At 41.8% G+C, this 25537-nt stretch overlaps 1 protein-coding gene across 4 annotated transcripts in view; it reads right to left on the reverse strand.

Moving 5' to 3' along the window:
* Positions 1 to 640: 640 nt before the first annotated feature.
* The window catches only part of LOC147033279 (beta-2 adrenergic receptor-like), a 96149-nt gene continuing 71252 nt past the window's right edge, over positions 641 to 25537 (reverse strand). The window contains exons 2-3 of one of the 4 annotated variants that reach the window (XM_085871509.1): positions 6158 to 6253; positions 641 to 1895 (exon numbers count right to left, since the gene is read on the reverse strand). In XM_085871509.1, coding sequence (XP_085727635.1) covers positions 1731 to 1895; positions 6158 to 6253 — 261 coding nt within the window. In that variant the 3' untranslated portion in view covers positions 641 to 1730. Of the gene's footprint in view, positions 1896 to 4547; positions 4567 to 5370; positions 5477 to 6157; positions 6254 to 25537 lie in introns of those variants that run through there. The other 3 variants (XM_085871510.1, XM_085871512.1, XM_085871511.1) reach the window with 3 other exon arrangements.

The raw sequence follows: 25537 nt of genomic DNA on the forward strand, positions 1-25537 counted from the left end.
ATGTTCTTCCGATAAGGTGATGGATACCCCAGTTGTTAGTATGCTTATCTCTGAACTTTCTAGCCCTGCTTTCGAATTCCTGATGGGGTTGAGTATTTATTCAATGAAAACTTCCTTCCTTTCTGGTGCAGTTCCATGCTGGGGGTGCTGCATCTTGGAGCAAGCCTTCATCCAGGTGTGCATGTAAAGCTAGTCTTTCAGTTGGAATTCAGCTTGTGGACCAAAAATACCCCACACTCTTTCTCTCTTTTCAAAGGGGTCAGGGATTGTGCACCCTGATAAAGAATTATTAATTTTTTTAATATTATTAATTAATTAATTATTAATTAATTTTTTTAAAAGCCAGGAAGACTGCAGGGAAGGTTGATAAGCTGGTAAGTTAACAATGAAGGGGCTGTGTTTCTCACGCTCAGCAAAAGAGGGCAATTTAAAGCTCACATTTCGCACGTCTCACTGAAATGGGCACTGGGGAGTTTAATGCATTTTTGATGTAACATCTCGCCTGTAAAAAGCCAAGCATAGGAACACAAGATTTACAGCAGGAAGCAATGAAAAACTGGCCCCTTGCGCTTGGTTGTCAATTCGACATCAATTCCCATCGAAGGAGATCACCAATAATACTAATCTGCAGAGGGAAGTTCTATTTCCTACCATTTAATGAAAAATCACATTTTTGAAGACAGATTTCCATGGACCATAATTTTTGTTCAGAATGTTCCTTTGCATGCTATCCATCCCCGCCACTAGCCTGGCCGATTGTACAAGAGTTGGGTTTTCTGATACCATCATATGATTCCTCGCTTTTGATTTGATAATGAAGTTTGAGATCACTGGCGAAGATAACTTGGAATAAAATGCAATCAAAGTGAAAAATGGTTCTGAGGAAGAGAAAGGGGAGTGTAGAAGGGGTGGAGAGATAGGAGAGAGGTGGAGGGGGGAAATGGGTGGAAGAGGGAGAGAAAGAGAACTGGTGGACAGAGAGAGAGAGAGAGGAGGTGGAGGGAGGGAGGGATAGTGGAGAGAGAGAAGAGAAGAAAAGAGAAGAAGAAAGAGGGAGGAGGAGATGAAAAAGAAGCAAAAGAGAACAACAAAAAAATTGAGAGTAGAGGGAACAGGAGATGCCACGTTATTACCCTCTTTCGGGTTTACTCCGCCAATGAATGTGTGCACTTGTGGAGTTCCATATTCCCCGATGGCCATGACACAGGTTCTCATTTACAGGAATAATTTAATAACCACAAAAAATGGTGGGGGGGGGGCAAGGGAAGGAAGGGGACATGGACACAAGCAGCAACATAAACTTATACTAATGAATAAATAACAATAATATCCCTCAGGCCAATGGTATCAATGATGAACTGAGTTATTTATGCCTTAAACCCCTCACTCAATCGGATGACAGGACATTTAGAGGGAGAAGACTAGACACAAAAGAATTATGCGGCGTAGACTTCCTGGCTCGTGTCAGAATTTCCTGCCAAAATGCTTCGAGGAGCACGTGACACGAAGGGCTCTTCTGCTTGCCCGGCACCACAGTGCACCATGAACAGCAGGAAGCCACACCAAGAGAGTTTCAGTAGCAGAGCACTTGCGGAGCCAAACAAGGAACCAAGCAAAGGAGACAGAGTCCAAGGAGCAGGTAGTCGAGAGCTGAACAAAGAGAGTCCACAGCACAGAGAGGGATGGTTTCCACTGTTCACGGTCTTTTTATACTTTATTGCGAGGCAGGGCTATCGCTGCCCGGCCCGCACTGATTGGCCACTCTCCGGAGTACTGCCGTGCTCCCTCAAGTGGCCAAACCTAGTTCTGGAGGCTTCCATTCCAGGTGACTGTCTGGCTCCATGAGTGCATTCCTGACTTTTGCGGTCTCGGGTCCAACCCAGGCATCGTGGTTGCTATTTATTATAAAAGAAAAACACAAAATGACAGATTACAATGGGGAAAACCACAATAAACACCAATTGGGGATGTGGGTGCATACATACAAATGGGTTGGGAGGGAAGACTCACATCAGGAGGGTGTGACCAAAGTTCATTAAAAAACAAGCATTCCTCCATTTGACCTCAAGCACCAGCACATGACCGGAAATGAGGCGTCGTATCGAAATAAAAAACGGACATGTGCCGAGGCTCAGGATCTTTTGTGCCTGAGGAAGCCAGCTGTGATGCTGGTGAAACATCGCCTGAGACCGATTGTGCTCTCGCTTTTTCACTCAAATTAGCGGAGTCGATCTCGTTTTTACTTTTGGTTGGAAGCGCCTTCTTCTTCTTTCAAAATGTATAATCACAACCACCCCAATCATATATATATATATATATATATATATATATATATATATATATATAGGCAAATACAACCCATCACTTCACTGACGTGGACAATAAGGTGGGGTTGGGGGAGAAAGAGGAAAGAGGGAGGGAGAGAGAGAGAGAGAGAGAGAGAGAGAGAGAGAGAGAGAGAGAGAGAGAGAGAGAGAGAGAGAGAGAGAGAGAGAGAGAGAGAGAGAGAGAGAGAGAGGAGGCAGGTGAAAGGAGGGGGAGGGGAGGCACAGAGGGTGAAGAAGGGGGAGACAGGAATGGGGAGGGGAGAGGGAGAAAGTGTGGGGTGGGGGTAGGTGGGAAGCGCAACACCTCACTAAACATTGTTATGCACTGCGGGAGAGAGGGTTGTGAGGAGGGGGTGGGTGAGAGGGACGCACACACACACACACACACACACACACACACACAGACAGACAGACAGACAGCGAGAGAGCGACAGAGGTGTGGGAGGAGAGTGCTGCATTTTATTAGAAGGGGGAGCGATGAGGAGACAGAGACAGAGAGAGAGAGAGAGAGAGAGAGAGAGAGAGAGAGAGAGAGAGAGAGAGAGAGAGAGAGAGAGAGAGAGAGAGAGAGAGAGAGAGAGAGAGAGAGAGAGAGAGAGAGAGAGAGAGAGGTGCAGGGAGGAGAAAAACAGGTGAGGGGTGGAGGGTGGGTTAGCAAAGAGAATGATGTTCTTCTTAATGACCGAACACGAAAAAAAAAAGTGTCAGAACAGCTGTACACACAACGACACAACAGAGTTTGTGAAGTAATCCGCTGCCACATCTGCAGAAACTTTGATATTCCAGTTCCAGAAAATTTGTGGGAACACGAACCCAAAGTAATCACTGAAAACAATGAAGCCACGTACTACCCACATACTCACGTGCAACCTAATGATCCCATCGAGTGTGAACATTGAAAACAAGGCATTGTGACCAGATGTCATGCTTAGGTGCAAAAAAGGGAAGAAGGCATTGTTGAATAAGGTGTTAATAGCAGTGATTTTGGACTAAACAATGCAGAAATGAAGAAAATGACCAAATACCATGACCACACGAATGAAGTGAAAAGATCCTGGAAGCTGAAGAATGCCAAAGTTGTACCAGTGATAGTTAGAGCTATGGGAACGATGACAAAGAACCTCACAGAGATATTAAAAAACCATCCCTGGGAATATTATAACAAACGAACTACAGTTGGAAGGTGTCCAGGGTTCAGCGATGATCCTGAAGAGAGCCCTCGGCACAAAACTTTGAGAACAGAAAACTTCACAGCTTGGTCCATGAATCGTGACCCCTTACTGAAATGAATGTGGATGCTTTGAGCCTGCCCTGGGAGGGTTCCATTCCACATTCTGAAACCCACATATGTACATACCAATCAATGACACACACACACACACACACACACACACACACACACACACACACACACACACACACACACACACACACACACACACACACACACACACACACACACACACACACACACACACACACACACACACACACACACACACACACACACACCAGGGATGCCCCATTCTTCGTTGGGAACAGGATTAGCAGATTTTCTGAGCAAATCAGAAGGGTGTGACCAAAGTTCTTCATGGTGAATAGAAATATGAAACCTCAAAAGGGGAATTTGCATGACAGAATCGTGGGACCAAAGGCAGTCAGCATATATGATCATGACAAATCGATTCCACACATTATGGAGCCGCTTCACCACGTGACCACATGTCGAACTAAACTCATCTGAACTGACTCGGGGTCCATTCGCACCCACAAACAGTTACAATATGATCAGGTATTTCTTATCACTTCGCCATCGCCAACAGGTCAGTGGTCTCTGTCTTCTTCTGTCTCATTTCTGGTCTTGCACCACCCTCTGCCCCATCCGTGCTCTGTGCCCCCTCCCCAGCCCCCCAAGTATCTGCAGGATGCACGCGGCCCATCAACAATCCCCTCCTAGTCAAACTGCCTCAACCCAGAACCACTGCTCACCTCGATTCATTTATTCCTCTCTTTTTCCCTCCTCATGGTTACCTGCGTACCTTGTTTGTCCATCACCATCTACCTTCTCCCTCCACCCTGCTGTTGGCGTTTCCCATTTCTCCTGCTGTTCCTTTTGCTAACTCTTCCACGAACCTAGACCATGTATAAAAACAAAAACAAAAAAGGTGCAGTAGTCACCAATTACCTTAGTCCGTACCATTTTAACGAAGCACCGACTGGCCATCCATGTTTTCTGGGACTATAAGGAAGGGAAGGTAAAAAAAAAAAAACTTATTTTTTTTTCTTTCCTGATCTCGATGGTTCAATCGTTTTTTTTTTGTTGTTGGCTCATTCTTACCAGATGGCTAGACGCTGGGTCTCGTGAATCATGTCAAAGAATACAATTCGTAACACGTTGCATACTTCGGATATATGTGTTCAATAAATCAGCACATGCCGCACACAAAGTCTAAAAGTTTCCATGTGTGCTTTGTGCGTTTTATCTTGAAACCTGGAGTTGTGTTTGCCATTGTACCGTGGAGACTGTACTACGATCCATGTACGCACAGACTCCTTGTTTTGGGTTGGTTTACTCCAAAGGTTCAATATTCAATGACTATTCTGTTATTTAAGAGCAAGCGTAATCACAAGATACGAGATAAGACGATTTAGTCTTGTGCTGTTTGTTAACCAATTCACTCAAACAAGGTAATTATACTTCCTTGAGTGGCAAACTTTGATAACCTGTGTAACAAGAGATTAGTTAATTAAATATTTTGTTTTATTTGTGGTGTCGGGGAAGTGGGAGGGTAGACTAAACAGTGTGTGACCTGAATAATGATAGAACACCACATGTCATTTACAGTGCTGTATTTCATTAATGGTACATTAAATCGAGTAACTTTTGACCTTTGTTAAATATTGTTAAAAAAAAAAAAACACAATTGGTGAAAACAAACAACTTCAAGTTGTTAATATGAACACAGACTTTGATGGGCTTAATGGCCTCTGCCTAAGTTGAAGTTCCGTGTCAGGGAACTCGTATTAGGGTACTTCCATGTAAAAGTGGACACTGGTTGAAAAAAAAATAAAGTGAACCATACACTAAATTTTTTAATATATCCGTTGGGAAACATCCCCAGGTTCTGGCCCGTTTGAGTGACCTTGACCTATTGGCAACAAAACAATGATCAGATTCTATGCTAAAGTACATAGCAGTCATCCATAAACTGTAACGTGAGTTACTGTGTAACGTGAGTTACTCACTTTTTCATCGTTATATAAGTTACATGTTGCAGTTCACTTTTCATTCTTTCTAAAATTCAAGTATGGACCCTCAATCATTATACATAACTGGCCACTCCGTAATTCATACGTCTGTTTGAGGAGAAACAGTTAATAAAGTTTAGTTGTTTTTGACAATGTCCATTTGTTGTAACACGAGTTACCATGCCTAAAAAGGCCACATGCTACACCACACAATGAAGACATTCATCATCAGACCATACCACAGAATAGGTTCAATGTCAATGCTCGCCTGACCAATAATCTGGATCATTGCAGTTGTTAGCAATGCTGTGGGGGACTAGATACATTCTCATATGACCTTCAAATGTAACGTGAGTTACCATGGAAGTCACCATTATCATATTGTTGCGGAAATGACTCATAAGGGCTAAGAATGTATCGATTAAAATAGTTATTTCCCTTAGTTCATGCTTTCATGTTAGAATGAGGTATAATGAACCGCAATAAGAATATGTGTCGGTAATCATGAAGAAAGCGTGTTGTCTCCCCCTTCGAATGTTTGTGCTGAAAACTACTTCTCCCTAAACCCCTCTTTAGCTCACCTGGAACGAATTTTCCAGAGAGTTTATGGGATGCCATGTCGTCCATTCATCCGTCCGTCCATCGATCCACAAACATTTGCAACTTCTTCTCTGAAACTACACACACAATTTTGATGAAACTTGACCACAGCCTTCATGACCCTTGATGTATCAAAGTTTGTTCATGACATGAAAAAAAATAAATCCAAAAGGTATTCACTTTGTTCCCCGTTAAAATATTTTTGGGTTATCCACGCCTAGATATCTCTCAAAATTTTCATACTCATCGGATAAAGTGTTTAACGTATGCAATTATGATGTCATAACGAAGCAACCTATGACATTATCAAAAATCACACTTATTTCCCATATGGAGTACTTGCTACAAGTTGCCAAGTTTCAATTTTTTTCCTTGGTGCGGTTTCGAAGATATAGAGGTCCAAAGTTTTTCCTTTTTCCCAACATGGCTGCCACACAACGTGACCGGTGACATCATAATTATCATTACCACATGGTGAAAAGTGTTTGTCAATCGGGGCGGTTGCAGAAAAAAAAACCAGAGAAAACTCAGTGGAACGCATACCTCCGCCACGCAATGCCTGATCCACGAGAACATATTGAGCCCAATACATTTTTGAAACAGTACTGTATCGTTTTTGGCCCGATCTCTCAATGGTGAAGAATCACTTAAAAAATTAAATAACTCTCGTATCCAGATCCAGATCCGGATCTTCACCAAAATAGAAGCAATTCGCCCTTGCAACAGACCCAACGTGTCCACCAAGTTTCATCCGAATCCATTGACAACTTTTTGAGATATCGTGCTATATATCGTTTTTTGCCCAATAACTCAATGGTGAAGAATCACTTTAAAAATTATTACATCCAGATCAGGATCTTCACAAACATCAAATCATTTTGTCCTTGTCACACACACAACCTGTCCACAAAATTTCATCCGGATCCGTCCACAACTTTTTGAGATATCCTGCACACAGACAAACAAACAGACAAACAAACAAACAGACAAGCCGGTAGGCGGCCATGGGTCGCCGAGCATCCGATGACCTTTGACCCCTGATCTGAGTTAATCTAGTACTAAGTACTTACGAAATTGCAATCGAATCGGTTAACCCGTGAATGAGCAAGGGGGCTTTGAATGGTCATTTTGCCCGAACAATGCACTTATTGACCTTTGACCCCTGACTTAGCCGAGATAGGTCAATATGTCCTGAAGCAAAGTTGTAGTACCCATTGAGTACTATGTACCTATGAACTTTCATTCGTATCGGTTAACCCGTGTAGGAGCAAGGGTGCCTTGAATGGTAATTTCGCCCGAAAAATGCACTTATTGACCTTTGACCCCTGACCTACTCGAGATAGGTCATTATGCAAGGGAGCAAAGTTGTAGAACTCATTACGGTCTATAAGCATGTAAAGATTCATTCAATTCGGTTCAACCGTCTTGAGGCGAGTGTACTTTGAATTTTCAGCGGGAATGATCAATGGCCCTCGGACACCCAAGTTGAGAGGGTTACCATTTGGAAACTATAAGATATAGAAAAAAATGGACGTCATATAGCGGATAGAGAATCACCTTAAGATTATGCATACCAAATCTCATCGAGTTCCATCTACTGATAACTACTCGGTATCAATTTGAATGAAAAGTACCGAAAATGCGGTTTGATATCGGAAATCCCCAAGGTTCAAGGGGGTGCTGTGGGTGAACAAAGATATAAATCGAAAATCTTGATCGATCATTTGTGTACGATGCATTCCATATGATTAGTGTGAATTTTCATGACAATCTGACCATAACCCTCGGAGGAGTAGCATTTGGCGCAAAGGCACCTCCAGCTCTCGCATATCGATTTTTGCCCTTTGACCCCTGACCTAAGCAATATCGGTCAATATGTACTGAGGCAAAGTTGTAACGTACTCATTTCGTGCTATGAACCTGCATAGTTTCATTCGGATCGATGCACTCACCTGGTCGCTAGGGGGCCTTCAATTTTCGCCAATTTTTTGGCATACCCTAATTGTAGGGAGCGCTGCGGGTAAACTATTCCATACATCACAAAAAACTGGAATATATTTTGTGGAGCATCACCTGTAGATGATGCATGCCAAATTTCATAAGCCTATGTGGGATAATTGGTTTCGGAATTGATTTCGCATGAACGGTACCGATTTTGAAGGTTTTTCGGCTGTTGCTAGGGAACCAAAGCGTCCCCAGCAACCATCACAATTTCCAAAGCACTAGCTCATAAGATGTACCTACCACCCGAGTTTGGTCAAAATCCGCCCACGTTTACTACCAATTATGCTGATGACAAACGAACAAACAGACAAACAGACAGACAAACAAACCACTGTCACCCGCAGGGTCACCCGTATCTTGCCAAAAGGTGACCACGTGTGACTTCTTTAAGGTCACACTGAGGTGAACAGAGCTGCTATCCACCAGGAGCGACTCCTTGTGGAATATCTGCCTACGAGAGATTCCGATGAGAATCGTTCTACAGAGTAACCATGAAAAATATGCTTTTGCCTCATAACGTCACCAAATGACGTCATAATGTCTCAAGCTTGACATATCTAGAAAGCACTCATCGAGGTGTTCAATTTGAGGTACTACACGATATGGTTCCTAAAACTTGAAAATTTGACCTTGGGGTCAAATATGTTTGACCTTAGGCGCTAACCATGAAGGTCAAGGCCAATCGCCACCAAAAATTAATCAGCTGAGCGCCAGACCATGAACGATATTCCCATGAAGTTTGAAGACGATCCGATGAAAATTACTCAAAAAATAAGGGTTTCGTCGACTCCCCTGATTTGCGACAAAGTGACCTTGACCTTTGACCTTCAAAATTTTGTGCACTGAAAGGGACCTCCTATAGGCCTCTGATATGCGAAGTTACAAAAATTTCCGATAATAACTGTGTTCTACAGAATTTTTTTATACGTGATTACAGACAAACAAACAAACAAACAAAAACACATACAAGCTGACCAACATATCTTGCAAAAACTTCGTTTTGGCAAGATAACAAACGGAAAGGGGTGAAAACATAACCTCCTCCACCTTCAGTGGTGGAGGTAACTTGCCTGTACGGACGGACGGACGGAGCAACGGACAACCCAAAAACATAACGCTTCTGGCGACTTTGTCAGCAGAGGCATAAAAAACAACAACTCGGTGATGAACTTTCTTTCTAAACCACATCGTAGATAATTTTTATGGGGCATTGGTGGTCAAGGGCATATTTGATGACTGAAGCTATGGTTGAGCTTTGCGGCCATTTTGGATTTTTGGAGAGAAGTTGGGGTGTCACCGCAAATTATTTAGTCTTAAGGAATAATCAGTTAATTTATTTATTTCATACGCATGGGGGTTAGTGGTTTCGGAGGTGGGTCTGGAAGCAAAAAGGAAAGAACTGTAATTGAAAAAAGAAAGAGAAGGAATAATGATCTAGGAGGGTTTCTGGATGCTGGAGAAATGAGGGGAGAGTCGGTTGGTTGCTGGGAAATGGAGTAAGGGGAGGAAATGGAAAGGGCAGGTGTGGAGCCTTCGATGAGGGAAAGGAGAGGAGAGGTTCAAGAATGTAACACACACATGCCACAAGCCACCCTCTTTTCATCATGACACGTGACCTTTTACTTTTACGCCATATTACTGAACCATGTACACGGAACGCATGATTTAGGCTCATAAAACATCAGGTTTGTTCACCATTTATCTGGCAGGTGTGGTCACAGCCACACATCCTGTTTCCATCTGACTCCCCAGGAGGCTGACGTCATGACAAAGGGGGTACTACGATTGCAATGATTATATTTTGGAGATTTTGTCACACTTTCCAGAAGCTATCGCCGTGCCAGGTCATTTTGTCATCGACGTTCGGGATTCTCAGGCATTTCCTATTATAGTCATTCGAGCGAGTCGATGTCTATGCCTTGGCGTTGCTGAGTTTTGTGTTTGTAACAAAGATGATGAGTAAAGGGGATGTGCCTGAGATTGGGCAAATCCGAGGATCTCCTAAATGGTCATTTAGAACCTTGGCATTGGCTGATCCAGGGAAAAAGGGTAAACAAAAGATCTGGATCCCCCCTTTTTCAGGAAAAATATTTAATATCTTACTTACACCATTATTTAGCGCATTGCTATAAAAAAAACAGAGGCTCATAGAAGAGCGAGAACACAGAATGCACCAGAACATAACAGAACAAGAACATAGTGGGAAGGGGGAAGCATACCAACGGCAGCGGAGAGGGAGAGACAATGGAGGGGCACCTGGGGGGAAGAATGAGATCAAAGGGAGGTGAAAGAGCACACAGGAAGTGAATAAGCTGGACGCAAACATGCTCAAACACATCAAGAAGAGAGCAGTTAATGAATACATGGAATGGTATCCCTGGAAAGGTAGTTGCAGCAGTAAAAGGTAGATACGTTTACATTGGGATTCGATATCGATAGAGGGGTACACGGACATTGGCAGGACTTGTAGGTAACTTAAGTGTGGATAAGTGATTGTTTACACCTGGCCTGATCTGGAATACATTGTGCACAAACGATCGAGCCAGTTTTTCGATTTAGACCTTTGTTCACCCACAGCACCCCCTCGAACTTTGGGGATTTCTGATTTGAAACCGCATTTTCGGTACTTTTCATTCAAATGGATACCGACCGAGTAGTTATCAGTAGATGGAACTGGATGAGATTTGATATGCATAATCTTAAGGTGATTCCTGATCCGCTATATGACATCCATTTTGCTCTATATCTTATAGTTTCCATGCTCAGCGACCCATCGCCGCCTACCGGCTTGTCTGTCTGTCGGTCTGTCTGTCGCCTACAGGCCACAATTTTAAACTGATCTTCACGAAACTTCACCACAAGGTAGAGTTTGTCTAAAGGAAGAAGCCCATTGTTTGAGGTCAAAAGGTCAACATAGGCCCGAGGTCAACGACTAATGTGGTATTTCTAAAATCCTCAATGTTCATCCGATCGACTTGAAATTTGAAGAGGTTTTATATTTCAGGTCACTGAATTCAACCACCGATTATTAAGGTCAATGTAGGGCAAAAGGTCGACATAGGCCGAATTTCTAAAATTCTCAATTTTCATCTGATCGATTTGAAATTTGAAGAGGAGTTGCAAATTTGATCATTGAATTCAACGACCAATTATGATCAAGGTCAAATTTGTTTTCTGGACTTTGCAAGTATCGTGCTCTGCACGACGTCGTCTTCTTCTTGTGTATTTATTCCTTTTAACTTATAAACTTGTATTTGATATCAATAACGTGCCAAGTCCTTCAAGACACCGCCGCACACAATGAATGAACGAAAATAGCTTATGGATCAACCCCACGCGATCATCTGTGAAACAAGTAGGATGAGCAATCATTGTGACGTCACGAACATTGCGGTACAATATTTCATTGTCGGGTTATTTATTTTACGATATCTCATGTTACGAGCACCTCCCCGCTTTATTTTTTTTGCAGTGATCTCAGGCTTGTAGAGGAGCTTGTACATAATCCATCACATGCAGGACAAAGACGTATGAATTCCATGAATGTGTAGTCGAGAAGGGCCAGTAAAATGGTGTATAGGAATGGGATTCGATCCCCGGTTCCCTTGCACTATGAACCAGGGATTCAGATGGAAACTAATTGCAGGCGAACCTAATGATTTGGCAGAAACATTTCTTTCCTTGTTTACGATTTATCTTCCTTGGACATTGTGTCCTTCCTTCCCTTTGCACTTTATTGTGTTTGATGAAGAGGTCAATGACGTAATCAGCTTTTGATACGCAAGTGGGATATCTGAACTCGTGACCTTCAATACTTCAGATGCTGCAACAAAAAACGTCCACATTTGAATGAATCGCTTTTTAGTTAGTGTCTGTCCAGGCTGTAACGGTTCTCCCATTTGAGTTTTTGTCTTCAAATGTTCAACAATCCATTATTAAGACAACATGGAGAACACAGATAATACATTTTACTTCTTCCTTTTTTTAGCTGTTGTTTTTATTGAGTTTAGTTTGAGTACAAAGCAGATGTCAATAGGCTTTGCAATTTGAAAGGGATCTGGTTTTGTGGTGGGAACTACGAGAGATGTTGAAATTTTTCTCTGAACAAGAAAATAGAAATAGCCTACTCCAAAAAACACCATTTTAAATATTTTGAATGAGCAAATACCACCCGCCGGGGGGGGGGGGCAGAGAGGTGAGAAGAGGGGGGGGAGTGAGAGAGAGAAGGGAGGGAGTGGGATAGAAAGAGGAGGGAAGGGTGGTGGAGCAATGAGGTTGAACGGAGGAGAGAGTGAGGATGGGATAAGGGGTGGAGGGATATGGAGGTTAACGGAGGAGCTAGGAGGGGACAGTGCGGAAGGGGTGGAGGAAGAGCAATGCTTCACCACATGTCGCTATACACTCCAGAAGGTAGGGGGTGCGAGGAGGAGGTGGGGGCGATGAGGATGGGAGATCAATGAGGGGAAAGTGGGTGTTCTGGACTTGCTTTTGGTAGTGGGACATGAAGGGAAGGGAGGAGGGGGGGGGTTCCATTTGCATTTGGGAGGGGGACTTAAGGTGAAGCGGGGAGGGGGGGGTACGGCCCCATCTGCCGGCATTAGTACTGGATTGAACAAAATGCGGGACCTTAAAACAGCACATTCAAACTGGATAGCATGGACTTCACTTGAGGTATGCGACTCAAACTGCAACTGCCACCCTGTTGACCTGCTCTGGAGCCCATCACATCATAGATGCAATGCTTATAAACACCCGGGGACGCCAGCGTTTCGTGCGTTTATTTAATTTCGGAACACGTTTCACAACGAAATGTGGTAAACACCAGAATCTCTCAACCGGAGCCGAATTCCAAAATTCAAACCCTGGAATCGAACCCAGCAGCAGCCGCCTTGACCGCCACAAAAAGTGCCCATCCGTCCAAGCCCACCACAAAACACAAACACCACAGCACAAGGCAACCACCTCCAAAACCACAACACAACCACCTGTGGGAACTTATTACGACCACGCATTGTTTATCACTTCATGGAAGTTGGAAAAAGAAAAAAAAAAAAAAAAGAAAGAGAGAAAGAGAGAAAGAGAGAAAGAGAGAAAGAGAGAAAGAGAGAAAGAGAGAAAGAGAGAAAGAGAGAAAGAGAGAAAGAGAGAAAGAGAGAAAGAGAGAAAGAGAGAAAGAGAGAAAGAGAGAAAGAGAGAAAGAGAGAAAGAGAGAAAGAGAGAAAGAGAGAAAGAGAGAAAGAGAGAAAGAGAGAAAGAGAGAAAGAGAGAAAGAGAGAAAGAGAGAAAGAGAGAAAGAGAGAAAGAGAGAAAGAGAGAAAGAGAGAAAGAGAGAAAGAGAGAAAGAGAGAAAGAGAGAAAGAGAGAAAGAGAGAAAGAGAGAAAGAGAGAAAGAGAGAAAGAGAGAAAGAGAGAAAGAGAGAAAGAGAGAAAGAGAGAAAGAGAGAAAGAGAGAAAGAGAGAAAGAGAGAAAGAGAGAAAGAGAGAAAGAGAGAAAGAGAGAAAGAGAGAAAGAGAGAAAGAGAGAAAGAGAGAAAGAGAGAAAGAGAGAAAGAGAGAAAGAGAGAAAGAGAGAAAGAGAGAGAGAGAGAGAGAGAGAGAGAGAGAGAGAGAGAGAGAGAGAGAGAGAGAGAGAGAGAGAGAGAGAGAGAGAGAGAGAGAGAGAGAGAGAGAACAAACGAAGAGATTGGGGAAAGGGATTGATGGATGGAGGGAAGGGATGGAAAGAGGATTCAAACCAAGTTCCACAGTTGTTCATGAACACATGATACTCCAATCTCACAGAGCGAACATGTGGTGTCGGGAATGAATGAATGAATGATTGATAAATGAGTTCCTACTTGATGTTCCTTCGTCTGCCATTACATTCCCTGTGGTATCTGCAATGACTTTGGGTTTTGGAAACCACTTTCCCCTAATAACCTCTAAAGTCTGAAGTTCTCCACCGGAGGAGGGGGAGGGGGAGGGGAGAGGGGCGTCTCCGAGAATCTCCAGACGGTGCTCAGGATGACTGCTCTGAGGTGGTTTATATTTTAAACTTTTGTCACATTTAACACCCGTTTATACATGTACTCCATTTACATTATCACCGAACATTGTCTTGAATGTCAATTTGTAATTATATTCTCAAAAAACAACCACTGTGACAAAAAGTAATTTACGCACACATTTGTTACACACATTTACGCACAAAAATTTTTTGTGGTGTGTGTTGGTGTTATTGTATGAAGATGTTTATGTGGGAGGTAATTGTAGATTTGTGGTGTGTGTTGGTGTTATTGTATGAAGATGTTTATGTGGGAGGTAATTGTAGATTTGTGGTGTGGGTTGGTGTTATTGTATGAAGATGTTTATGTGGGAGGTAGTTGTAGATTTGTGGTGTGTGTTGGTGTTATTGTATGAAGATGTTTATGTGGGAGGTAGTTGTAAATTTGTGGTGTGGGTTGGTGTTATTGTATGAAGATGTTTATGTGGGAGGTAGTTGTAAATTTGTGGTGTGGGTTGGTGTTATTGTATGAAGATGTTTATGTGGGAGGTAATTGTAGATTTGTGGTGTGTGTTGGTGTTATTGTATGAAGATGTTTATGTGGGAGGTAGTTGTAGATTTGTGGTGTGGGTTGGTGTTATTGTATGAAGATGTTTATGTGGGAGGTAATTGTAGATTTGTGGTGTGTGTTGGTGTTATTGTATGAAGATGTTTATGTGGGAGGTAGTTGTAAATTTGTGGTGTGGGTTGGTGTTATTGTATGAAGATGTTTATGTGGGAGGTAATTGTAGATTTGTGGTGTGGGTTGGTGTTATTGTATGAAGATGTTTATGTGGGAGGTAGTTGTAGATTTGTGGTGTGGGTTGGTGTTATTGTATGAAGATGTTTATGTGGGAGGTAATTGTAGATTTGTGGTGTGGGTTGGTGTTATTGTATGAAGATGTTTATGTGGGAGGTAATTGTAGATTTGTGGTGTGGGTTGGTGTTATTGTATGAAGATGTTTATGTGGGAGGTAATTGTAGATTTGTGGTGTGGGTTGGTGTTATTGTATGAAGATATTTATGTGGGAGGTAGTTGTAGGTTTGTGGTGTGTGTTGGTGTTATTGTATGAAGATATTTATGTGGGAGGTAGTTGTAGGTTTGTGGTGTGTGTTGGTGTTATTGTATGAAGATGTTTATGTGGGAGGTAATTGTAGATTTGTGGTGTGGGTTGGTGTTATTGTATGAAGATGTTTATGTGGGAGGTAGTTGTAGATTTGTGGTGTGGGTTGGTGTTATTGTATGAAGATGTTTATGTGGGAGGTAATTGTAGATTTGTGGTGTGGGTTGGTGTTATTGTATGAAGATGTTTATGTGGGAGGTAATTGTAGATTTGTGGTGTGGGTTGGTGTTATTGTATGAAGATGTTTATGTGGGAGGTAATTGCAGATTTGTGGTGTGGGTTGGTGTTATTGTATGAAGATATTTATGTGGGAGGTAGTTGTAGGTTTGTGGTGTGTGTTGGTGTTATTGTATGAAGATGTTTATGTGGGAGGTAATTGTAGATTTGTGGTGTGGGTTGGTGTTATTGTATGAAGATGTTTATGTGCGAGGTAGTTGTAGATTTGTGGTGTGGGTTGGTGTTATTGTATGAAGATGTTTATGTGGGAGGTAATTGTAGATTTGTGGTGTGGGTTGGTGTTATTGTATGAAGATGTTTATGTGCGAGGTAGTTGTAGGTTTGTGGTGTGGGTTGGTGTTATTGTATGAAGATGTTTATGTGGGGAGGTAATTGTAGGTTTGTGGTGTGTGTTGGTGTTATTGTATGAAGATGTTTATGTGGGAGGTAGTTGTAGATTTGTGGTCTGGCTTGGTGTTATTGTATGAAGATGTTTATGTGGGTGGCAGTTGTAGATTTGTGGTGTGGGCTGGTGTTATTGTATGAAGATGTTTATGTGGGGGTAGTTGTAGGTTTGTGGTGTGTGTTGGTGTTATTCAATGAAGATGTTTATGTGGGAGGTAATTGTAGATTTGTGGTGTGGGTTGGTGTTATTGTATGAAGATGTTTATGTGGGAGGTAATTGTAGATTTGTGGTGTGGGTTGGTGTTACTGTATGAAGATCTTTATGTGGGAGCTACTTGTACATTTGTGGTGTGGGTTGGTGTTATTGTATGAAGATGTTTATGTGGGGGTAGTTGTAGGTTTGTGGTGTGTGTTGGTGTTATTCAATGAAGATGTTTATGTGGGAGGTAATTGTAGATTTGTGGTGTGGGTTGGTGTTATTGTATGAAGATATTTATGTGGGAGGTAGTTGTAGATTTGTGGTGTGGGTTGGTGTTATTGTATGATGTTTATGTGGGAGGTAGTTGTAGATATGTGGTGTGGGTTGGTGTTATTGAATGAAGATGTTTATGTGGGGGTAGTTGTAGGTTTGTGGTGTGTGTTGGTGTTATTCTATGAAGATGTTTATGTGGGAGGTAGTTGTAGATTTGTGGTGTGGGTTGGTGTTATTGTATGAAAATATTTATGTGGGGGGGTAGTTGTAGATTTGTGGTGTGGGTTGGTTTCAGTGATCATGACCAAACTGGGTACAGACGTCGGCCATGGTCCAACTTAGACACTTGTCATTTTGGTGAATCTAGGTCAAAGGTCAAGGTCAAGGTCACCAAAAAACCGGAATTCTTATTTTCGCAATAACGTCCGCTAAAATGGACGTATCGACTTCAAACCAAATCCAAAATGTGTATCTTCCAATTCTGCATCCAACCATATGTCTCATTGGGGTGTCACACCAACACCCTTCTTACCGGTCGGGGGTCGAATGGATCGGGGATCAGGGGGGTCGGGTCAAAAATTTCAAATTGCGATAAAAACGCCATTTCAAGTCCGATTGACCTCCAAGTTATGATCATGACCAAACTAAGTGCTATAACTCATTAAACAGTAGCACTATCGACTTATAAGAACCAAATTGATTTCCAGGTTTTTGTTTTTTCAGAGATCATGGAGATATGACAAAGTTATTCCGGCAATTCCTTGCTGAATGAGCAATTTCATTTTTGAGGTCAAAAGGTCAACATAGGCCCAAGGTCAACAACTAAGGAGGTGTTTCTAAAATACTCAATTTATATCCGATCGACTTGAAATTTGAAGACGATTTATATTTCAGGTCACTGAATTCAACCAGCAAATTATTTTTTCGGTCAACATCGACCAAAAGGTCAATAGAGGTCAAAAGTTAACAAGTTAGGTGAGATTTCTAAAATCCTCAATTTTCATCCCATTGACTTGAAATTTGAACAGGATTTATATTTCAGGTCATTGAATTCAACGAGCCAATTATTTTTGAGGTCAAATTTGTTTTATGGATTTTGCAAGTATCGTGCGCTCCATGACGCCTTCTTGTTTGTGTACAAGGTATCTCAAAACTGTTGTGGATGGATTCGGACGAAATTTGGTGGACAGGTTCGGCGTGTGACAAGGACGAACTGCTCAGATTTTGGTGAAGATCCGGAACCGGATCCGACTACTAGAATTGTTTTAGTGATTCTTCACTATTGAGAGATGGGGCCAAAAACAATATATAGCACGATATCTCAAAAAGTTTTGGACGGATTTGCACTAAACTTGGTGGACAGGTTTGGTGTGTTGCAAGGACAAACTGATTCGATTTTGGTGAAGATCCAAATCTGGATCTGGACACAAGGATTATTTAATTTTTAAAGTGATTCTTCACCATTGAGAGACAGGGCCAAAAACGAGATAGTACTTGTATAGCAAGATATTTTAAAAATGTATTAGGCTCCGATATGTTCTCATGGATCAGGCATTACATGACGGAGGTATGCGCTCTACTGAGTGCTTTTCTCCTTTAAGTGTTTTTATCTGACTTGTTTAACTATTTTTTCTGTTCTGAATGGCAATGACGTCATAATCCAGTAAATTATTTTAAGGAGAATTAAATGGGAAACCCCACCAGACAGCCACCACCCTCCCCCCCCCCTTTTTAACGGTATATCATACAATTCCCTTCCCTAGTTCTCTTGACATCCCATCCAATGTTCCCATCCCTTCTGTCTCCACTCAGACATTTAATTCTGCTACCCTGTTGTCCTTCACTTTTGGAGTCGTCTGTTTCATTTGTATGCTAACATGGCAGAATTTTTATTTAAACTCTTTTTCTCTGCTCCTTCCCTCTATTTTATCGCCCTCCTACTTATATATCCTTCCCTTCTCTCCCAAACTCCGCTCACCTCCTTTTCTTCTGCAATCATCCAACATGCTCTTATTTTCCTCAATTTCCTCCCTACCTTTTCATGTACACAATAAGGAGATACCTCAATTCCTATCCTCTTCCTTTGTGTTCCTGTTCTCAATGTTGGCATTTCCAATTCCCCCCATCCCCACCCCTCCCTACCTTGTGTACACGTAATAAGTAGATGTTTTACAAAGGGGTCACCAGATCACATCACTTTATATAACCAGGATGCATTGCGTGATTTGATTGAACAATAGTAACGCATATGGTATATGTGGAAAGGTGAATTTAGAATTCTCTTTTCAATAACTGCTAAGACCCCCCCCCCCCCCCCCAACTGTGAACCTCAATGAAAGCATCAGCACACCGGTCTGGGCCATTTTCCTTCATAAGTAGCAGATGTTGTGGTACCTTACAATCCACGACAGACACTTTAGGGTAGAGTTTCTCACTCTGCGCATATGTAAATGGCGTTCAGCAGGTTGTGGCGTATTGTGGTTGTATTGTTTTTAAAATCCGATGAAATTTTTTTGCTAGAGGAATGGCCTCGAGGTACGCACACTCACCTCTGGGCTGTCTCACCTGGTTTCAAAATTTGACCCAGTTATAAACTACCATCCTGACGTTTCACATCCAGGACGTGGCATCAATGTGTGTGCCGGACCTCAGACGAACGTGAAGCGAAGCATCCCGACTGCTAGCATTAGTTAATGAACGTCAAAAACCCCAAGAGAATGTGAGAGATCTCTGGCTCTCTTATCAAATTACGAAATACTCTCCAACTGTTTCAGCAACTCACACTTGGCAAACCTGGGGAATTGGCCAGTACACCCAAATGGGCTCCACCGCGTGCCCTTGTTTTTTTTTTGTTTTTTTTTTAATGTTTTTCAGGATGTCTGTGATAACTCCTTCACATTTTGTATCCCACTGATAGGCTGGAATGTATTCAACCCTCCTCCACCCATACAACGTTTTTTAACCCTCCTCCACCAATACAACGTTTTTTTAACCCTCCTCCACCAATACAACGTTTTTTTAACCCTCCTCCACCCATACAACGTTTTTTTAACCCTCCTCCACCCACACAATGTGTTTTAACCCTCCTCCACCCATACAACGTTTTTTAACCCTCCTCCACCCACACAATGTGTTTTAACCGTCCTCCACCCAAACAACGTTTTTTAACCCTCCTCCACCAATACAACGTTTTTTTAACCCTCCTCCACCCATACAACGTTTTTTAACCCTCCTCCACCCACACAATGTGTTTTAACCCTCCTCCACCCATACAATGTTTTTTAACCCTCCTCCACCCATACAACGTTTTTTAACCCTCCTCCACCCATACACTGTTTTTTAACCCTCCTCCACCCACACAATGTGTTTTAACCCTCCTCCACCCATACAATGTTTTTTAACCCTCCTCCACCCATACAATGTTTTTGAACCCTCCTCCACCCACACAATGTGTTTTAACCCTCTTCCACCCATACAATGTTTTTTTAACCCTCCTCCACCCATACAACGTTTTTTAACCCTCCTCCACCCATACAACGTTTTTTAACCCTCCTCCACCCACACAACGTTTTTTTTTAACCCTCCTCCACCCATACAATGTTTTTTAACCCTCCTCCACCCATACAATGTTCTTTAACCCTCATCCACCCAAACAACGTTTTTTAACCCTTCTCCGCCCATACAATGTTTTTTAACCCTCCTCCACCCATACAATGTTTTTTAACCCTCCTCCACCCATACAATGTTTTTTTTAACCCCCCTCCACCCATACAATGTTTTTTCACCCTCCTCCACCAATACAATGTTTTTTAACCCTTTTCCACCCATACAATGTTTTTTTTTAATCCTCCTCCACCCATAAAATGTTTGTTTTAATCCTCCTCCACCCATAAAATGTTTTTTTTAACCCTTCTCCACCCATACAATGTTTTTTTTTTAAACCCTACTCCACCCATGTAATGTTTGTTTTAACTCTGCTCCACCCATGTTATGTTTTTTTTAACCCTCCTCCACCCATACAATGTTTTTTTTTTAACCCTGCTCCACCCATGTAATGTTTTTTAACCCTCCTCCACCCATGTAATGTTTTTTAACCCTCCTCCACCCATACAATGTTTTTTAACCCTCCTCCACCCATACAACGTTTTTTTAACCTTCCTCCACCCATACAATGTTTTTTAACCCTCCTCCACCCATACAATGTTTTTTAACCCTCCTCCACCAATACAATGTTTTTTTTAATCCTCCTCCACCAATACAATGTTTTTTTTTTTAACCCTTTTCCACCAATACAATGTTTTTTTTTAACCCTACTCCACCCATGTAATGTTTGTTTTAACCCTGCTCCACCCATGTTTTTTAATCCTCCTCCACCAATACAATGTTTTTTAATCCTCCTCCACGCATACAATGTTTTTTAATCCTCCTCCACCCATACAATGTTTTTTTAAATCCTCCTCCACCCATAAAATGTTTTTTAACCCTCCTCCACCCATACAATAATTTTTTTTAACGCTACTCCACCCATGTAATGTTTGTTTTAACCCTGCTCCACCCATGTAATGTTTTTTAACCCTCCTCCACCCATACAATGTTTTTTTTTTTAAACCCTGCTCCACCCATGTAATGTTTTTTAATCCTCCTCCACCCATACAACGTTTTTTCACCCTCCTCCACCCATACAATGTTTTTTAATCCTCCTCCACCATACAACGTTTTTTAACCCTCCTCCACCCATACAACGTTTTTTAACCCTCCTCCACCCATACAATGTTTTTTAACCCTCCTCCACCCATACAACGTTTTTTAACCCTCCTCCACCCATACAATGTTTTTTAACCGTCCTCCACCAATACAATGTTTTTTTTAATCCTCCTCCACCAATACAATGTTTTTTTTTTTAACCCTTTTCCACCAATACAATGTTTTTTTTTTAACCCTACTCCACCCATGTAATGTTTGTTTTAACCCTGCTCCACCCATGTTTTTTAATCCTCCTCCACCAATACAATGTTTTTTAATCCTCCTCCACCCATACAATGTTTTTTTAAACCCTGCTCCACCCATAAAATGTTTTTTAATCCTCCTCCACCCATACAAATAAATTTTTTTTAACCCTACTCCACCCATACAATGTTTTTTTTTTAAACCCTGCTCCACCCATGTAATGTTTTTTAATCCTCCTCCACCAATACAATGTTTTTAACCCTCCTCCACCCATACAATGTTTTTTTTTTTAACCCTCCTCCACCCATGTAATGTTTATTTAACCCTCCTCCACCCATGTAATGTTTGTTTTAATCCTCCTCCACCCATGTAATGTTTTTTAACCCTCCTCCACCCATGTTATGTTTATTTAACCCTTCTCCACCCATGTAATGTTTGTTTTAACCCTCCTCCACCCATACAATGTTTTTTTTTTAACCCTGCTCCACCCATGTAATGTTTTTTAACCCTCCTCCACCCATACAATGTTTTTTTTTAACCCTCCTCCACCCATGTAATGTTTATTTAACCCTCCTCCACCCATGTAATGTTTGGCTTAACCCTCCTCCACCCATGTAATGTTTTTTTTTCACCCTCCTCCACCCATGTAATGTTTATTTAACCCTCCTCCACCCATGTAATGTTTGTTGTTACCCTCCTCCACCCATGTAATGTTTGTTTTAACCCTGCTCCACCCATGTAATGTTTTTTAACCCTCCTCCACCCATACAATGTTTTTTTTTTAGCCCTCCTCCACCCATGTAATGTTTATTTAACCCTCCTCCACACATGTAATGTTTGTTTTAATCCTCCTCCACCCATGTAATGTTTTTTAACCCTCCTCCACCCATGTTATGTTTATTTAACCCCCCTCCACCCATGTAATGTTTGTTTTAATCCTCCTCCACCCATACAATGTTTTTTTTTTAACCCTGCTCCACCCATGTAATGTTTTTTTAACCCTCCTCCACCCATACAATGTTTTTTTTTAACCCTCCTCCACCCATGTAATGTTTATTTAACCCTCCTCCACCCATGTAATGTTTATTTAACCCTCCTCCACCCATGTAATGTTTGTTTTAACCCTCCTCCACCCATGTAATGTTTATTTAACCCTCCTCCACCCATGTAATGTTTATTTAACCCTCCTCCACCCATGTAATGTTTTTTTTTTAACCTTCCTCCACTCATGTAATGTTTTTTTTTAACCCAACTCCACCCATACATTGTTTTCATGTTTGAAATGTTCAATTGTTCATCTCCTGTTTTTTTTTCATCACCCTTATCATGAATGCTCACACAAGGTTATTTGGCGTCGCGCTTGAACGAGTACAGCTTTCAGGAGAAGCTCACCGAGTAGCTGGCTTCTCCTCTCCTAACCACATGCATCATCATGCTGTTTCTCTGACTGTGTTGATGCGGCACGAGAAGAAGATAACAGCCCACACTGCAGCTATCCAGAGCTTCACCAATCCGTTTACAGATGATAGTGATGAACTGTACAACTTGGTGAAAAAGGAAATCATGCCTGAGAAAGTGCGAAACGATCTCTGCGAACAGAACACCATTGGTAGAAAGCTATTCGAAGGATTTATCAAGGACCGCATCAAGTCAGACACATTTAACATATGGACCCTAATGAAGAAACACCAACTAAAGACATGGAAAACTACGGGAAAGCAACTGAAACTGAACACCAGAGTCAAGATCATTGAGCTTCAAGAAGACCGGAACCTTTTCACCCATATGATGTTGGCCTCAAAATCTAGACCACATATCAACCTTACTAAAACTGCAGGAAAGTACAAGCTATCAGTTGCGCCATGGTTGATGTTTGCAATGGATGTTTCAATGCTGCACTGTCAACTGAAGAGTAGCCTGATGGGCATTCTGGAAAAGCTACCTGAAATCAATGAATCAAGATATGACATCTCCAACCAACCTGAAGATGACATTCAAGGTGAAATTTGTAATCGAGGTAACCATTCAGACGACAGTATTGGAGATCCTGGAGTAAAGGCAGCACTTGCAGATGCAATGGCAGAAGTCCAATCATTGGACAAACCAGTACACATAAAGAACTGCAATCAACTGGCTGAACACTTCCTAAACCGTATACTCAGCAGATACAACAATGTGGATGAAATGCTCCTCATATTTGACCAGTAAGATGTGCCCATGTCTTTGACGACAGCTGTTCGTGACAGAAGGCAAGGACGTCAGTCAGTTATATCATACCATATAAATTATACAACCAACATAGTGAATGTTCTTACGAAGCAACTCCTGTTAAGCAACAACACAAACATGGAACACACCTGCAACCTGGCCAAGAAGTTAATGGAAAATGATGGCTGATGAGAAACATGTAGTCCTTGCATGGGGATCTCAGTACAAAGCAACTCACAGAAATATGAACTACCTTGAAAGCAACCAGGAGGAAGCAGATACAAATATGTTGGGACATGCTATGGATGCAACAGCTTGTGGAGCATCCAGTATCACCATTCATCCACCAGACACTGATGTGTTCATGTTAGTTCACCGTCGGTATCCAGAATGATGTTAGAACACCTATTTTGTCACCGTAGCTGGTCAGAGGCTTTGTGTCATCCCACTTCTACCCATCTATGAGGCCCTTGGACCTAGTAGAACTGCTGCTTTGCCAATGCTTCATGTTCTCAGTGGAGCGAACAATACAGGCAGTTTTACTGGAAAGAGAAAACTTGCTTTCTGGAAAGCATTCCAACATGAGAGTGATGACGGCATTGGTATCCTTGGCACAACCCCACTGCCTATGGACAACACTGTTCATGCGATTGAAAAGTTCATCTGCATAGTATACCTACCCGAGATCTCGATTGTGACAGTGGAGAAGTTGCGATGGTGGATGTTCTCAAAAAAGCAATCACAATCAGAAATGCTACCACCATCACAGGATGCTTGCTCTTCACCAAGCAACTTGCATTCTCAAGCCATTGTGTGGTACAATGACATTACCGCAAATCCTGACATCCCACCGCCCAGCGATTATGGCTGGACACTATAAGGAAGAACATGGGTCCCAATCATGACAATACAACTTTCAGCCCCAAAATCGGTACTCACCTTGGTAAAAAGTAACTGCAACTAGTCACGATGCCAGACAGCAAAATGGACATGTCTCAAAGCAGGCTTCAGTTGTATGGATATTTATGGATGTTCCGACCTAGATGATGAATGTGACAATGTGGCCCACAAGGACACAAGGAAGAACACGATACAGAAGATGAGGAGGATGAGGTTGATGAGCTGTCCATTTGAAGTTACCTCCAAAAATGTGTGTCCTTTATGAGTACCATTAAGGTGTATATAATATGTGTCTGGCTGCATACACACTATAGGGAGTTAGTATATTTGTGTTTTTTAATAAATTTGAATTTGAAAAATAAATTCAATCAATAATACTTGTAAATTGTCAAAAAAAATAAAATCCAAACTGGTATTTTAGAGGTAGACTTCAATAATTTAATTCATTGCAGACCCCAGAACAGTTTGCCTGACTGCCATCATGGTTTGTATTGTTTATTTGGCCCCCCTTCATATATCCAAAGTCGTGGCATGCTTTCATCAAAAAAATTCCCACGGGACTTTCTATGCTCCTGGACGAGGTGAGATTTTAAGTCACAGTTTGTTTTTGAGGTTAAGGAATTCAATGGTGATGTCATCATATCCATTAAACTGATACAATAGGTGAGATTACATCATTGTGACATCATAATCTCTTAACTGTCTTGTAAAAACACAACAAAACAGTATAATTTCAATTTCTAAATGCCCCAATTGGAATTTAACAGTCGATCTTTATGAATGCATACCAATTTACAAGATATTTAAAAGATGATGACGTCAACAGAATAACAGGTTATTCAATTTTTTGTAGCATGACCTTTTTTTCCAATCCTTAAGCCCATGTGGTGCTTTGGTGAAGCACCCCCGTGTAACGATCCAATCATTACGCCACCTCGATACTAAATCCAAAGCAGCCGTTTTCAAATCGGATTTCGATCTCCTTTTCTTCATTCTCAGTCCTCAGGGTTCATCTAACAGTATTCCAAAATGAAGACCTGATTAATTATCAGGGATACAAAGG

The sequence above is a fragment of the Eptatretus burgeri genome, chromosome 2 (assembly GCF_056783735.1).
Source record: "Eptatretus burgeri isolate ZD-2024b chromosome 2, Ebu_testis_v1, whole genome shotgun sequence".
NCBI lineage: Eukaryota > Metazoa > Chordata > Myxini > Myxiniformes > Myxinidae > Eptatretus > Eptatretus burgeri.